The sequence below is a fragment of the Marmota marmota genome, unplaced genomic scaffold, assembly GCF_001458135.2.
Source record: "Marmota marmota marmota unplaced genomic scaffold, marMar, whole genome shotgun sequence".
Classification (NCBI taxonomy): domain Eukaryota; kingdom Metazoa; phylum Chordata; class Mammalia; order Rodentia; family Sciuridae; genus Marmota; species Marmota marmota.
The window spans coordinates 34,244,023-34,261,699 of NW_025999990.1; the positions used below are offsets into that span (position 1 = coordinate 34,244,023).

The 17,677-nt window shown below is 34.3% G+C and overlaps 1 protein-coding gene across 1 annotated transcript in view; it reads left to right on the forward strand.

Annotated features, from left to right (window-relative positions):
• Positions 1-17,677, forward strand: part of Dsc3 (desmocollin 3) — a 43,099-nt gene that overhangs the window by 13,819 nt on the left and 11,603 nt on the right. Inside the window, exons 5-11 of the mRNA XM_048806591.1 lie at positions 197-415; positions 2,805-2,939; positions 3,525-3,710; positions 12,161-12,420; positions 12,533-12,675; positions 13,952-14,176; positions 16,551-16,775. Of these exons, the coding sequence (XP_048662548.1) occupies positions 197-415; positions 2,805-2,939; positions 3,525-3,710; positions 12,161-12,420; positions 12,533-12,675; positions 13,952-14,176; positions 16,551-16,775 (1,393 nt within the window). The remainder of the gene's footprint in view (positions 1-196; positions 416-2,804; positions 2,940-3,524; positions 3,711-12,160; positions 12,421-12,532; positions 12,676-13,951; positions 14,177-16,550; positions 16,776-17,677) is intronic.

Genomic DNA, 17,677 nt, shown 5'->3' on the forward strand with positions numbered 1-17,677 from the left:
TTTTTTTTTTTTTTTTTTTTTTTTTTTGGTACCAGGGATTGAACTCAGGGGCACTCAACCACTGAATCACATCCCCAGCCCTGTTTTGTATTTTATTTAGAGACAGGGTCTCACTGAGTTGTTTAGTGCCTCACTCAGTTGCTGATGCTGGTTTTGAATTAGCAATCCTCCTGCTTCAACCTCCTGAGCCACTGGGATTACAGGTGTGCGCCACTGCGCTGGGCTTAAAAATTCTTTTAAATGCACAGGTACAACAGTGGGAGTGGTATGTGCCACAGACAGAGATGAACCAGACACAATGCACACACGTCTGAAGTACAGCATTTTGGAGCAGAATCCGAAATCACCTGGGCTCTTTTCTGTGCATCCCAGCACAGGTGTGATCACCACAGTTTCTCACTACTTGGACAGAGAGGTAATAGCCACATTTTGCAGAATGCCATTTTACTGGGAGTTGAGCGCCTTTTGCTCCTTTGCTATAATTTGTTATCCTATGGATTAAGAATTTATTAATTTATTACAGTATTAAGACAATAAGGATTCATTGCATTTTTTCTGTCCTTTACATTCTATTTCCTTGTCTGTGGTTTCTTGGTCCCTGTTCAATAAAGGCTCCAGTTCTCAGGTAGGACAATAAGTTTTGCTTATTTCATTGATCCCTCTTCAGTTATTATAGATGTACATACTTTTTATCAGAAAAGGATCAGTTCAGATAAAGGTGTTGAATCATTAAAATTCTGTAACACTGTTTCAATGATATTAATAGTATATTGTCATTCATATAGTAATTTCTGCTCAAATTATTTATGCATAGATTTATGTGGTTTTTGTAATTTCCTTGTTTGACTAGATAGGTGCTATGTCTAACCTATAGAGGAGAAATGTCACGGTCAGAAAGATTGAATTGACCAATTCCAATTATTTCACAGAAACTTCCAATCTTTTGTTTTTATTGTTTCTCTGTCCACTCTGTCAGGCTACATTTAAATCAGAATTATATCTCATTAACTGAGGCAAAAGAATCAATTTCATATCTATAAAATAGCTTTATTGGAACACTTCAATGATCCCTATTATGAGAATAAAATAAATAGTAGGGTTGACATGCTAAGGAGATTATGAAAGAGAAATCAATGTAATTGACACCAAAGACATAAGAGAATCTATAGAAAGGAATTGAAAGTAATCTAAAAGTTGTAGTTACCATCATTTTAATTTTTTCAGGATTGGAGCATTTATGTGGTAAAGCACATAACGATAATAACAAATAAGAAAGATTGAAAGGGATAATGTGAATGTTTTTGTATCTTTGGTACATGTACAGTTAACATGGCAATCAAGCAAGACAAGGTTTTCCCATTTATTGCAAATGGAAATAGATGATGTTTAGAAATATTAACTATTTTAAGATTATAAAATGTATTTGTTCCAGTTTAGGGGAAATCCAGGTGTGTTTGCCTCATGTAAAAAAAATAATCTATTGGAATTTTGTGTGGAACAGTCGGAGTGTGTTGTAGAGAACCACACAGGAACTAAAGAAATGAATAAGGGAGAGAAAGAGACTGAATTTAGGTGAATGGAAACACAGTGTATCAGACAGTCCTGAAGTTTTGGGGAGGGACATTGTATAGTGGGGATTTCCACTGTGGAAAGGAAACTGGGCAAAATGAAGACTGAGGGATGAGAGAGAGCACAGGACCCAACAAAGAAACCAACAGAAGGCCAAAAATGAATAAAATAAGAGGCTACAATGATGAATGTTTCACAATCTAATGAATTAATTTCACATCACCACACCATGTGCAGAAGTCAACAGTGGCTTCCTAATTGTTCAATCCATCAGTTATGTCTCTGCTTCTAGTTGGCACTTATGAAAACTGTCTTCCCTTGGATTTCCGGTTCCCCTCATTTCACTGATCTTTCCTTTTTAACGTGCTTTGCATTGACTTCTTATTTTCTCTATGCTTCAAATGCTATTGTTCCTCATGTCCTCAGCTCTTCTCATCCTGTACTGTCTCCTGGATAATCTGATTCCCACCACAATTTCAACCACTCTCTACATAATGATGATGCCCAGGTTGGTATTTCTGCCCATGATCTCTCCATTAAGTATGGAGACATATACCCAGGTACTTCTAAATTTCTTTCATTCAATTTACCTTAGGCACGCAAAATTCAGTATTTGTAAAATAAAACTCTTATTTTTATCCCTTCACTCTATAGTTCACACTTTCAGAGAACTGTCTCTCTTTCTGCATCTCCAGCATTGGCCAGTCATATTCCTGTCCACCTGTCCAAGTAGACACTTATGCATCATACTTAACCAGTTCTCTCTTTTCTTCTTAAGTTGTATATGGAATCTACTATCAAGTCCTACTCCATTGTAATTCCCAAGTGCTTTCCTGTTACCCTTTCCTCTGTCCCTATTGCTACTGCCTCAGGTTTGGACACCAGCCTTAGGTTATTGTAGTTTGTGAGTGAGCTCATTTAGCTTACTCCAAATTATGCTCAATCTTCTTTAAGACTCTTCTTTCTAAAACTCAAATGTTTCTACATTGCATTTTCTCTGCTTCCCCTAAAATTTTCCCCTATTGTCTGTTAAAACATAAACCTAAGTTCTTAGTATGTCTTTGTAATTTAACCTCTGCCTACGTTTTCAGTTTTACCTTTCTCTACCAGATTCTTAGAATATATGGAAGTACAGAAATCAAATTAAAGCATGAAAATAGAAAAGGGTACAATTGAGGCTTCCTTTATGAAATTAAACAAAAGTATCTAAGATTAAGCATTGGCTTTGTTTTCAGGTTATAGACAAGTACACATTGATAATGAAAGTCCAAGACATGGATGGTCAATTTTTTGGATTGTCCAGTACATCAACTTGTATCATAACAGTAAAAGATTCAAATGACAATGCACCTACTTTCAGACAAAATGCTGTAAGTATATAATATAAAAATCTGTCCGTCTTGTCTCTTTTTTTTATTAATCTGAATTAATAAAATATTTGTCATACTTTGAAACACATGTAATTCATGAATAATGTTAAAATTTATGTACATTATATAATACTTTCATTTATTAATACGATAGTATTTATATGATCTACCTCATAGGCCAATGACATTCTAGTCTTCTCATGTAGGGAAGTTCTTTTATTTAAAAGATAACATTGAATGAAATAGTTCTACTTATGATTCATGGTCTTAAAATAATCTATAAGAATAAATGTTTTTTTTGTGTGTGTGTGTGGTATGTTTAACTACTGAACCACATCTGAGCCCCTTTTAGTTTTTGAGACAGGGTTTCACTAAGTTGCTTAGGGCCTCGCTAAGTTGCTGAGGCTGTCTTTGAACTTGGGATTCTTGTGCCTCAGCTGCCTGAGCTGCCGGAATTACAGGTGTGTGCCACCATGCCTGGTGCCCAGCTAAGAATAATTATTTTTAAAGAGGAAGAAACATTTTACTTTCTTTGTAAAAATTTTCTTTACAAATCAAATTTTTAATGAATTCTGTTTCTTTCAGTATGAAGCAACAGTAGATGAAAATACATATAATGTGGAAATCTTACGAATACCTATAGAAGATAAGGATTCAATTAATACTGAAAATTGGAGGGCTAATTTTACCATTTTAAAAGGAAATGAAAATGGTTACTTCAAAATTAGCACAGACAAAGCAACTAATGAAGGTGTTCTCTGTGTTGTAAAGGTACAGTAACAACAATTTATTAACAATGTGGAAGCTTCACATATTTTTATCAGCTTATGGTTTAATCAACTAAGTAGTTTCAGATCATGGACTCTACCAGCTCAAAGAGAACTTAAACCTATTTAGTCTGGCTCTTCCTATTTGAGGCCTGCCTATTCTGTAATTTTACTGCCAGTTACTAGTCTCAGAGCATATGCTTGAATATTAATTATCAGGATCTCTATATCTCCATTGGCAAATTATTCTATATTTGGAGAGTTCTGATTCTCAGAAATTATTACTCCTATTATGCACAAATTATTCTCCTTATAATCTATGTCTTTCATCCTGATTCTACTTCTAATGCTATTGAGAACTCATACAAATTTTGGAAAATGCTGCCATATCTCTTTTCTAGGATATATTCCTAATTCTTTTAATCCTTACATAATATAAGTTAGAATCACACTTCTCATTATTTATATATAGTTACATCTGCTCCTTTAGGGGCAATTTTGAAGTTTAAGTATAGTAGCATTTCAGACAGCACAGAATAAACTTATTTTTTGTTCTATATATTGCACATTTGGTAGAACTGCTACATTCTAGGGCTCAGGTTTTAAGAAAGGATGGGCTCTGTTTGAAAAGGATACTGGTTTTATATTTCTAGACAAGAACAAAAAAGAGTAGGTCATTCACTGTATGAAGGAAATAATATAGTGCAATAATATAGTGGCATCTTGGTTACATAGACCTATTTGCAGTTGTTTTCTTTTTAAGAGTTTTCAGGGATGATATACTATGGCAAGTTCTATCCAGACGTGAACAGTCAAATATATTCAAACTTCTCCCTTTTTCAGTTTGAATAGTAAACACCAGCTACTTTTAAAAAATTAAGCTTTATATTAAGAATAAAATAAGAAGAAATAAGAAAATGTTGTTAATTATTTTTTTTTTTTGCCTTACTGGTCCATCCTGTACTTGGACTCTCCAGAAAACCAAGTCCAAAACAATATAGATAGATATTTAGAAAGAGAATCCCTGGAAGCCAGAGTGAAACGGGCAAATAAGACAAGGAAGGATGAAAGCCAATCACGTCTGAATTCTTGGGTGTTCAAGCATTCAAGAAAATTTTTAGACTGTACCCCAGAATTACCTGTTCAAAGATGGTCACCCTAGGCATTTACCCATTACCCCCATCCTTAGATCACTCCCCTGCACTCTGGGCTGGGCAGTGCCTGCCATTTGTCAAAGGAACTTTCTGGCTTTGGAGGAAATTCTGAGTCTGAAGAGCTGAATCTTTGGGTGTTCCAGATGTGAATCAGTGTAAATGAGCTCTGTCCACCACAGCTGTGGCTGAACTTAAGGGTGGACTGAAGGGTTGTGGTGTATAATTTTTTTTTTTTTTTTATAAAAAGTGTTGTTATGCATCTAGTGCAGTTTCCAAGGCTGGAGACTTCTGTAGTACAGGCATTTGATTCAAAATTGATGTAATTGCAAATATTTTCCTTGCATCTCCTTTTCCTCCCTACCACACACATCTTTTTTTTTTTTTTTTCCTTCCTGGAAATAAGTCAAAGGAGTAGTCTGAGATCTAGAGTGGATAGTTTATGCCACCTGAAGTAAGAGACCCAAACTCAGAACTTTGAAAGTGCTCCCAATCTGCTTCTCTGTCAGAAGGCAACTCTTTAGGTTTCCCTCATTCAAGGCCAGTACTCAAGGCCCATTTGAAGAAACTGTATCATAAACATTATTATTATTATTATTTAAAAATCTCGATGGTTTTGTTTTGCTTAGGGAAACAAAATTTAAATAGCATTAAGAATTAAAAATTTTGACCAATTAAAAATAATCTCTAGTAAACTTTCTCAAAAAATGCATTTTAAAAGAACCTTATCACTGAGTATAGGTAAATATATTCAGTATGTCTTTTTTCCCAAGGAGTACTGATCACAGATATTAAAGTTTTTGTCCAAATTTATTTGGAAATTATAGCCTAGATCCTGAAATATTTCTGATTCCAAGTGAGTGGTAAACATCAGTTTCACTTCTTATGAATGTCTTATTGTATTACACTGCAGGAGTCCCCAGAATGGACACTGATTAGATGACGTACTTTCCTATTCTGTCTCTAGTTCAGTTTGCTTAAATTTCATATATGAAAAATATAAAACATTTTCTGCCCAATAGTATTTATTTTCATTATTTTTTATCATAATATAGTCCAACTTTTATTTAACAATTTTATCTTAGCTATTACCTCTAGTAACTACTTTTAGTATTTCAAGAATGTTAAAAGTAGTTGCTATGAACCAGGCGCACTGTATATCATGGGGAATGATACTAGGTCCTTTATGTATGTTATATCTAATTGTCATATCCCATTTGGGACTAAGCATTATTTTCTTCAATTTATAATAACATCAACAAAAACAATAATAACCTGGGCTGATGGAAGTAACTCAATTCCCAAACATTGAATATACTGTAATTATCCAGCTTGGAATACAGACCTGGTTAATATTGCTCCAAAGTCAATGATCTCTCTATTACTTCCAGTCTTGCCCCATTAAGCCCACATAGCTCTCTGTATTCAATATATGATAGTGTCCATTTGCTGCTTCTTATTGCAGAATCCAATTATATTCTCACATTCACAACTGATAGTAAACCAACAGTTGCAATAATGACTAATATTTTTTATTCCCTGAGTGCAAGACCTCATGTCAAGTGTAGTATCTTATTTGTTTTAGATGTCAATAGATAATTAACTTATAATTAACATGTCTTTCATTTTTAATTTAAGTTTTGAGTAAGAAGCCCATTCAGAAGTACAAAAGTAAAAGTGTGCAATAAAAAGTAATTTACCCAGGTCCCCCAACACTCAGTTCTTGGAAGAATCAATAAATGTGTTACCCATTTATTGATATTGTTTCAAAGGCATTTTATGTACATGCAATTGTGTTTAAGGAATTTTACCATGTTTCTTTTTTTTTTCTGTTTTCCTATTTATTTTATTTTTTTTTAAAATTTTTTATTGTGGGTTGTTCAAAACATTACAAATTTCTTGACATATCATATTCCACACTTTGATTCAAGTGGGCTATGAACTCCCACCTTCACCCCATACACAGATTGCAGAATCACATCAGTTACACATCCATTGATTTACATATTGCCATACTAGTGTCTGTTGTGCTCCGCTGCCTTTCCCATCCTCCCCCCTCCCCCCTCCNTCTTCTTCTATTTCTCTCTTTAGGGTTCTGTAGTTTTCATTGTATAAGTCTTTCACCTCTTTTGTTAGGTTGATTCCCAAGTATTTTATTTTTTTTGAAGATATTTTGAATGGAGTGGTTGTCCTCATTTCCATTTCAGAGGATTTGTCGCTGATATACAGGAATGCCTTTGATTTATGCGTGTTGATTTTATATCCTGCCACTTTGCTGAATTCATTTATTAGCTCTAATAGTTTCTTTGTAGAGCCTTTTGGGTCTGCTAGGTATAGAATCATATCATCTGCAAATAGTGATAATTTAAGTTCTTCTTTTCCTATTTTGATGCCTTTAATTTCTTTCGTCTGTCTAATTGCTCTGGCCAGTGTTTCGAGAACTATGTTGAACAGAAGTGGAGAGAGAGGGCATCCCTGTCTTGTTCCAGATATTAGAGGGAATGCCTTCAGTTTTTCTCCATTCAGAATGATGCTAGCCTGAGGCTTAGCATAGATTGCTTTTACAATATTGAGGTATGTTCCTGTTATCCCTAGTTTTTCTAGAGTTTTGAACATAAAGGGATGCTGTACTTTGTTGAATGCTTTTTCCGCATCTATCGAGATGATCATATGGTTCTTATTTTTAAGTCTATTGATGTTTACCATGTTTCTTTATTAAGCATGTATTAATATATCTCTGAAATTATTATATTTCTCACTCTGATATTTCATGGTATGAACACAGTATTTTGAAGTAGATAGAATAGAAGGGGCTGGACACCTGAGGAATTTTCAAGAAGCATGTTTATTGACAGCAGGATTCAGAGGTGGCTCTGGCCTAAGAATTCTTCCTCTGAACAATGAGTGTAGAAATTCTTTGAACTTTATACCCAGTGACCGGGGCTGGGGTAGGGGTGTGTGTGTGGGGGGGAGTACACAGAGGTTTCACAAGTTTGTTTGCTTTTTTCTGCACACCTGGCATTTATAAAAAAGAGGAAACTACCAACCACAGTGCCCTTCTGCATGCAGAAGTTTTTGCTGATAGAAAGCTTTCTGAAGAAGAGGAATTTATATGTTACAAATATAATGGCGGTTTCTGTTTAATTATGGCAAGAGTCTTCTGGGTGGGGGTTTCTGGCCTGCTTCAGTATTTTTAACCTGTTCCCTATCCATGAATTTAGATCATATCATTCTTTATTCAACAACTTATCTCTGAGAAAATTACCTATTAGATATGATGTTTTCATCTTTAATAGCTATATGTTGTAGGTTTTATAGAATAATACTCATATAACATGAATATAAAATGTTTTATCAATTCCTATAAACTGAAATTTAGGCTTATCAATGGGAATTATAATCTCTTTTGTGAATTCAAAATTTTCTACAATGAATAGCCATGTATACATATCACTTTACAATAATGGAAGATAAATTTATAGAAATGGAATCTCTTAATTAAGATAATTTCTGTTTTTTATGTGATAAATTAAATTTTTAATGTTCTTTTCTTGCTGAGATTTTTTTTCCTAATATCTATAGGAAAATTATCTATAGATAATTTATATCTAGGATTTATGTCCAAATCCACAATTGAGAGATTTGCTTATAGTTTACTTCTTTTGTATAATTGATGTTTTTTTACTATCAATTTTATGCTTGTTTCATTAAAATAATATATCTATTTTTCTTTTTTCCATGCTTTGAAAGAGTTTTAAAAAACTCAAACACCATTGAATTAAAAAAAAATGTATTTCATGTTCACAGCAACACCAGGTGATTCTTACTCTCCCTCCTCCCATTTCCAGATGAGGAGACAGAGACAAGTAATATATTATAATTCATAGGTGCCTAGGACAGATGATTTGTCCCCTGAATTTAGGTCATCACATGTGTAATTATCCAGGACAGATAGCTCTGTTTTTATATTCAGAATGCCAACCCAGACCTTATGAAGGCAGGGTCCTTATTCACAATCCCTGTGCTGTTCTTCCAGCTGGGTACACTTGTGTTACTTGGCTTGATAAAGCAACACCTTCATTGGCATCAGGGTATCTTCTCTTATTGGAACTTTGATTCACTTCTATTTTTCTGGGTTTGATTTTTAAATAATCACCTTCTGTCCTTATCAGCTCCTTTGCTAAGCTTATTCATTTTTAATCTGAGTCAAATGCTATTTTTTAACATTTTGATCAATAAAATTTGTATTTGTCATATTATGTCTCCTTTCCATATTTATGGAAAATCTTAGAAAACCTGAATTTATCGGAGTTCCTTTAGTAGCCACATTGGATTTAAAAGTATCAAATTCTTTTCCTTGGAAAATGTTTGTGACTGTGTAGTTGTACCTTTAAACTCAAGTGAGACATCTTCTATTTTTTACCAGTGCATTTGAAATTCATCTTTAAGTCTGGTAGCCTGTCTTCCAATGAGGATTGACCTCCTTGTTGGTGAAATATGCAGTGTTCTTCTCTACTCTAAGGGAATTCTCCTTTTCCAGTGTTCTGGTTTTTACTTTTGAGAATCATGTTCAGGAAAAATGCACATTTTTCTTTTTCTTTTATACCTGAAGGATTAAGTAATCAGTAGAGTAAATTAAGAATTGTTCAGTTATATTTCTTTTGCTTAATAAATTAATAAAATGCAAACATTGTTTTTTGTTAGTTTATCTTATTATTGCCTTATAGCATTTTGACTGTTAACAACAACAACAAACACATCACTATTCTCTCAATTTTCCTGCATAATACCTGGTTGTAAGGACAGGTTAAAAACAATTTAATTTATCAGTTTTGATTTCGTTCAATGTTTAGCCAGTGGTTGTACTGATAAGCAGAAAGAGAATCAGAGAAAGTATGTTTTAACTTTACTGTGTGGTGGAAAATAGTGTAAAGCACTTACTGTACATTAAAGCAATAAATGTCATTCTTAAACCAACTGAACAGACCAGAAAGTTTAGGATAGGAAGCTGTCCCAAAGTCACTTAGCATAGATGTATTACAGACAAGGTTTGGACATATGTCTATGGTTCCAAGCATGTGCTGTTAAGCATTATGTTAAGTTGCTTCTCTTTGTTGTGACCTTGGAAAGTTATCTTTGTATTATCTGTAAAGTGGAAATAATGCTTCTCTCTGCCTAACTAATAGTTACTCAAACACAATGAAAGTGAAAGCACTTGGTGAACTATAGAATTTTATTATTTTACTCTAAAAAGTCATACCATATTCTTGGGACCAATGTTACACTTTTCCATAACAGATGACTTTTCTGTAACTATAGTATGAGCTGACTGTGCCTTTATCTGAGTCCTGGAAGATCTCTCCACCTCAGTGTTTTCTTTTCCTGTCAGGGCCAACAGTAATGCATATGGATTTGAGTGAGGACAGCATTGTTCTTCATCATTCTCAATATGGATGGCTCTCAGTTCCATCTCCGCTAAAATACATGTCCTAAGGAGTTACTAAAATTTCAGGGAAGATATGGGATATTTTTGAGCAATTCTTATTTTTCCATTGGTGCATTATAATTAGACATAATAGAAAATTCATTCTGCTGTATTTGTACATGAACATGAAGATTTTTTTCAAATAATAAAACAAAAACACTGCTGGTGGAAGAGAATTTACCTTTTTTCATTAGTCATTGAGATTCAGCCTACCAGATTTCATATCTTTTGCAGAGTTTTAAGGAACTAAGGTAATATCCAACTTAAGCCTTGAAAAATTACCTGAAGAAACTGTAAGCTTAGCAAGATTTTCTGGATCACATAACTGCCCCTCTACTTGTGCAACATTGCCAACAGTTGCCCTTCCACTCTGCATGGGCCTGCCATCATCTATAATTTGTTGAGATGGAGTTCATCAGCATCAAAAAGAAAATATTAGCCTTCTTTTCTTCTTGACTTTATAGTGTCTGGGATATTCATAAAAATAAAAAGCTTCACCTATGTTTTATGTATTGTATAATTCAAAAATTTTCTTGATTTCTTAGAGGGTTCATGATTATCAATCTCTCATTCTGTTAATACCTGGTTGTAAGGACAGGTTAAAAACAATTTAATTTATCAGTTTTGATTTTGTTCAATGTTTATCCAGTGGTTGTATTGATAAGCAGAAAGAGAATCAGAGAAAGTGTGTTTTAACTTTACTGTGTGGTGGAAAATAGTGTTTTAAGGGTTTTGCTGGATTTACTACCTAAAAATCAATTACTAAGGTGTTGACTTAAAAATTGACAGAGGCTAGTGAACCAATTAAGCAGCTTAGTTTAGCAGAGGGATTATAGCCAGCTGGTTAAGGAAAAAGACTTGAACCAAAGAACCTGATTTCAGATTCCAGCTCAAACACATACTTTTGGCTTTAGGAAAATCAGTTTATCTCTCTCTTTTCCAGTTTGCAGCTCTGTAAAATGGGGAGGATGATAATACCTACCCCACGAGAGTATGAGGATTCAGTATATTTGTCTTCACTTCTTAGAAAAGGGGTGTGTATTTAACAAGTGCCATTAAGACCTCGTGTTTCTTTGACTCCTTTCTGTTTCCTCTATCAGAATTTCACTGGAAAAACTAACTATAGACAATGCCAATGTATTATTCTCCGATTGTCAAAAACATAATTTGCATAACTATAGGTAGTAAGGGAACCAACAAAAAGACAAAGTAGACTCCTAGGAAGTAATGAGACCCTGGATGGATTTGATCAAAGAAAAAGCTGCTATGAGATGCCTTAGTTAAAAGCCTTATAGGGAATTAAAGCAGACATTTGGACTATCTCATCTATCAGACAGAAAATAAAATCATTGTACCTTTTGAGTTTTGTTGAAGTTAATATCTAACTTTAGAAGAATTGTCAAATGCCTGGGTCCCCAAGTCAGTAGGAAACAGTCACAGTTGCTTTTCCCTAGAAAGTTAGGTGACTCCTAAGGCCAGTCTGCTAAATATTGTCTTCATTTTATGGTATTTCCATATTTCAGAACAGTTTTCCTTAGTAAGAAAGAAATAAAAGAAAGTTTTCCTTAGTAAGAAAGAAATATAGAATTTCTTTCCTGCAATTTTATAAAACTACCTACATAAAGTTTTGGATGAGTCTTACCAAAGGCTTTTTAGCTCAAAATCACCTCTGTCCTTAACAAGGGATAGAAGTCAATATTGAAAAAAAATGTGAGAATGAACTTATTGTTCATATTGACAAAAGTTCACTTGCTGTTTGAAATATCAAATGTATTTTACACTGATGTGGATACATCTGTTTTTATTTTTATTATAAAGCCACTGAATTATGAAGAAAATCATCAAATGATCTTAGAAATTGGAGTAAACAATGAAGTTCCATTTATTAGAGATATTGCAACCAGAGTACCCACCATGAATCGAGCTTTGGTTACTGTTCGAGTGAAGGATCAGGATGAAGGGCCTGAATGTAACCCTCCAGCTCAGTATGTGCGAATTAAAGAAAACTCAGCAGCGGGGTTAAAGGTCAATGGCTATAAGGCATATGACCCTGAAACTAAAAATAGCAATGGCTTAAGGTACAAAGAAATCTATAATCATTTATTAATAATACATTTGTCACAATTGAAATAATTTCTTATTTTAAAACATATCACGATGCCAGAGTTTATTCTTATTTTTTTTTAACAGATACAAAAAATTGCATGATCCTAAAGAATGGATCAGCATAGATGAAATTTCGGGATTAATAACAGTTTCCAAAGTCCTGGACAGAGAAGTTATGGCTCCCAGAAATGATGTTTATAATGTTACAGTCCTGGCAATAGACCAAGGTAAAAAAAAAAAAATCTAGTGTTTCACAAAGGAATGGAAGAACAAACTACAATTATTCCTGTGCAGAATTATTTTTGTGATAAGCATATGCAATTCTTAGAAATTATCTTAAAGACTGTTCTTATCTGTCTTAATCATCTAACAAGGTGAAACTACTTAGCAACAGAAACCCATTTCTTATTTATCTGTGTATTCTCAAGATGTATGACAGGACCTCAACTGCTTATGTGGTTCTCTATGTTAAAGGACAAAGATAAAATTTAAATCTAGAACTAGATAAAACAGACTCATGAGATTCCTCCAGGTCTCTTTGTGTCACTTTAAATTGAGCTTTTAAATAGTCCAGGTGATTATTAGGTCAAGATGATCCTTTCCTTGAATTATGTTTCATAAATTATCCTAGAATATCCCAAGTCTGGCTTCATATTAAAATTAAAATGTCAAGGCATAGATATTACCTTAGACTAATTGAATCAGAATATCTGGTTGTGGAACCTGGGAATCATATATTTTAAAAATTTCCCTGAGTGGTTTAAATACATGATGGGATTAAAACCTAACTAAAGTTAGGATAAATTTCTGTAACTGTCTTGCTGCTTATTAATATTTGCACCAGGAATTCAAGGAAACAGAATTTGCATTTCAGACATTTATATTTATTATTTGGTAGTAATTCTGGTAAAAGATGTGTTAAAACTTTTATCTGATATTATTAACAGCTGTAATTATTTTAAATTATCTGCAGATTTTATTTATTCATGTTCTTATTCACCATGCCTATAATAATCAGAGTTTATTTTAAAGAACTCATACATCATTGGAACTGGAGACTGCCAGACTAAGTGAAATAAGCCAATCCTCAAAATCCAAAGGCCAAATGTTCTCTCCGATTAGTGGATGCTAACCCCAAACAAAGGAGATTGAAATAGAAATCCACTGGAATAGACATAGGGAAACAAAGGGAAGGGAGGGGGTGGGTAATAGGAAAGAGTAGAATTAATTGGTCATAACTTTCCTAGTCTTGTGTTTGTATACACTATCAGAGAAACTCCACATCACGTACAACCACAAAAGTGGGATCCTCAGTAAAATAAGTTATTTTTTTTACTATGTACGTATGTTCTGCCAAAATACATTCTACTGTCATGTATAATTAAAATTTTTTTAAAAGAATTCATATGTCATATATAGATTATAAATGACTTTTTTCCCCTTAAGAAACCACAAAACAAGAATTTAGAAGCAATGCTAAACCTGGTTTCTTCCTCTTCTCAGATGGCAGATCATGTACTGGAACTCTTGCAGTGAACATTGAAGATGTGAATGACAACCCTCCCCAGTTACTCCAAGATTACCTTGTAGTTTGCAAACCAAAAATGACATACGTTGACATTTCAGCCATTGATCTTGATGAACCTGTCCATGGAGCTCCATTTCATTTCAGCTTGGCAAACACCTCTCCAGAAGTCAATAGAATATGGACCATCAACAAAGTTAATGGTATTTAGTCAAAACTCATGATTTATATGCTCGGAAATGAAAGAATTACTGGAGGATGGATTTACTTGTTTACTTACACAAAACATAATGCAAAATTGATTTTCAGGAGGTCAAATAATCTTTTACAAATACTGTGTGGTGAGTGTGTTACATATTATAAATAAAATGAAGGGAATCGTGACTTTTATGCAAGCAAAATTTACATTTACAAGACAGACAAAATATGCTTTTCAAAATATTGGGCAGCTTATTGTTAAGATAAACTTTCATCGTGTTTTTTAATTAATACTAGTCAGGGAAAAGAGAGACCAGAAAATGTGTAGCTTAAATTGTATTGTAAACAGGCTCTGGAAGTGAGGACTCTGGGTGAATGAGACAAATATACTGTGGTATTCTGTACAGGAACATGGTGGAATATGAAAAGGGGCCTTGGCATTGGAACCTCCAAGAGATACCTCCTATGATCACAGTTTTTTTGGGGGGATGTAGTTCTCTGTATTTCATTCATATTTCACTCTGTTGTTTTGTTACTGTGTCATTTTTTTTTTGTACCAGGGATTGAATCCAGGGGTGCTTTAACTACTGAGTTTCATCCCTGGCCCTTTTTATATTTTATTTTGAGACAGGGTCTTGCTAAGTTGTTCAGTGCCTCACTAAGTTGTTGAGGCTGACTTTGAACTTGCCATCCTCCTGCCTCAGTCTCTGAAGCCGCTGGGATTTGTCGTGCTGTTTTATGCAACTGGACTTTTGGATATTCTGTCCCTTCTTCCTAGAACAACTCCTTTATTATTTCTTACTTTATATTGATTTATAATATTTTTGGAACACCTACTATTAGGCAGTGTTCAAGATCCCAAGGAGGTGTGTGTGTGTTTGTGTGTGTGTGTGTGTGCGTGCGTGTGTGTGTGTGTGTATGTATAAATGAATAACAGACACAATCCCAGCTGGGATGCTCAACCTCTGTGAAGTCTTTCTTGAATTATAAGGAGCAGCACCACAGCCTTATGCTACCTGCATTATTTCACCTTTCATCTTGCATCGTCACATGGGTTCCTCTGTCCTCTAGCACATGGGTTTCTCACAAGATTTGTAATTCTTTGTTATTTCCAGTACCTAGTCCAGTGCTTAACAGTTCCTAACTGTTTAAAAAGTATTTAATCAATATTTGATTAAGAAGTATTCATAAAAGAAGAAACATACTAGAGGAATAAGTGGATTGTTGTTATTAGAGTCTAGAAGGTTTTTATAGGAATGCTCAGTTTGGGAGGAAATTCTGGCGATGAAGAGTCTTAGGAGCCAGACTGAGTTAACTGACTTTGGACAGTAGGTGACAGCAGGTATGCACAGGAAATGTTCTCAGAGGACAGCGCCATATCCAGATTTAGGCCCTATAAAGTTGACATTGGTGACAGGAGGACAATTTGAAGAGGGCATAATTGAATGATAAGGAACATCAGAGGCTGCACTTCTGTGAATAAATAAAACATGACCATGGCTCAATTGGTAATCTTGAAGGAGGAGTGGGACTTGACAGTCTCACTCTAGACATTTATGGTCCTGAAGGCTCCCAAATTAACCCAAGTAGTAATTCACATTCCTTGAAGGACTTTAAGATATGAGGTTCAGCCAAACCCTTCAAGTTCTCAGAGTTAGAAATTCCAGATGACTTCTAGTATGTACGTTTTGCTAGTTGGTTATATTTTTAAGTCTGTTATAAAAATTCAAGGAGGTTGTGATTACCATTGAAAGTCTGTGGAGTTTTTAAAGTAAGGTATTAAGACCATGGGAGAAAACTATGACATTAATGAAAACAAACTTTTATGATGTTCATTATCTATTTTTGCATCAGTCTTATAATTAGTCTGAGTGACACAATCAGCTTTTTGGTGTTGCAATTACTTCCAGATGTAAGGCATTAATCATGAAAGATCTATTGAGAGCCTTAAAAACTTTCTTTGCCCCTAAAGATAAGGAACAGACACCAGAAGGTAAATGGATAAGAGAATGCAAATTCTTTATGTGTGTATGAACTGGTACTAAAGAAAACTGCTTGAGCTGCATATTAAGATTGAATCTAGCACTACTAGTTTGCATAGATAGGAATATTAAATATTGCTGGAAGGCTACTGGGTCATTCCAATGCCAAATTATTTCTTTATGGCCTCCTTCCACAGAGTTATAAGGGGTAACATGTTAAGTTATAGTATTCTTTGAAAGGGTTGAAGGTATTTCTCCATTTGTATTTATTTTCATATGGCTGGCAACTCCTAAGAATAATGCCTTTAAAAACAAGTGTGGTCAAACAGATGCTAAGGGAAAAAACACATGATCATTCGAAAACAACTTTTTTATTTTTTACAAAATTTTCTTACAGATACAGCTGCCCGTCTGTCATACCGGAAAAATGCTGAACTTCAAAAATATATCATTCCTATTACTGTGAAAGACAGAGCGGGCCAATCTGCAACCCGAAACTTGCGAGTTGATCTCTGTGACTGTACTCACCCCAGTCAGTGTGTCTCAACTTCAAGAAGTGCAGACGTGTCACTTGGAAAATGGGCCATCCTTGCAATATTACTGGGCATAGCACTACTGTTTTGTAAGTATTGTCACTTACTTCATGTTCACATGCATAGTAGAAGATCTGAGTGCAGGAATGGGTCTTCAGTCAGCTTGTGCAAGCATCCATCAGATGTGAATATCCTCAAAAGTTCCCTTTATGTTATTATCTGAGTTTGTTTTGAGACCTTACTGTGGAAGGAAACATGCTCTTTCTTGAGATAGAAAATTTCATATTGTGGACAGAATTGTTAAATATTTTTTTAAGATTGCACTAAATCTACTAACATACAGTTTCTATTCCTTGATCCTGGTGTTACCACCTTTTAGGGCTAAAGAGAAGCATCTAAAACTCCTGATATGAGAGTTCACAAAAGCCTTTCATTTCATGTCTTCTTGCCTTTCAGCCAAAGACATGGGGGAGATGTTCAGATCACAGAAATCTCATCTTGGGTTTATCTTGCAAATTTTGAATTCTATTAGCCTCCCTCATGCCAGCTATGTAGTTTCTAATGGCACCATAATTCCCCTCTGCTTTTACTTCTGTCCATGCTCTAGCTTGGATTAGCTCTGTTCTGTGATAGGAGTAGTGCTTAAGAGCAAGATTCTGGATTTATACCCAGCCCTTATTATCGCAAGCTATAGGTCCTGGGGCAAGTTATGTAACTTTAGGTTTTCTAATCTGCAAAAGGGGACAGTTGTGATAACCTACTGTATGGGGTGGCACTGAGGATTAGCTGAGTTAATTCACCTGAAATGCTTAGAAAAGTGTCTGGTAAATTTCTAGTAAGTGTTTGTTATTTTTCATCAGCCCAACTATCTTATCTATCTATAGCATAAATGATATATATTAATATGTATATATAATTTATTGGTTCTTTTTAGTTATATTATATATATATATATATATATATATATATATATATATATATATATATATAT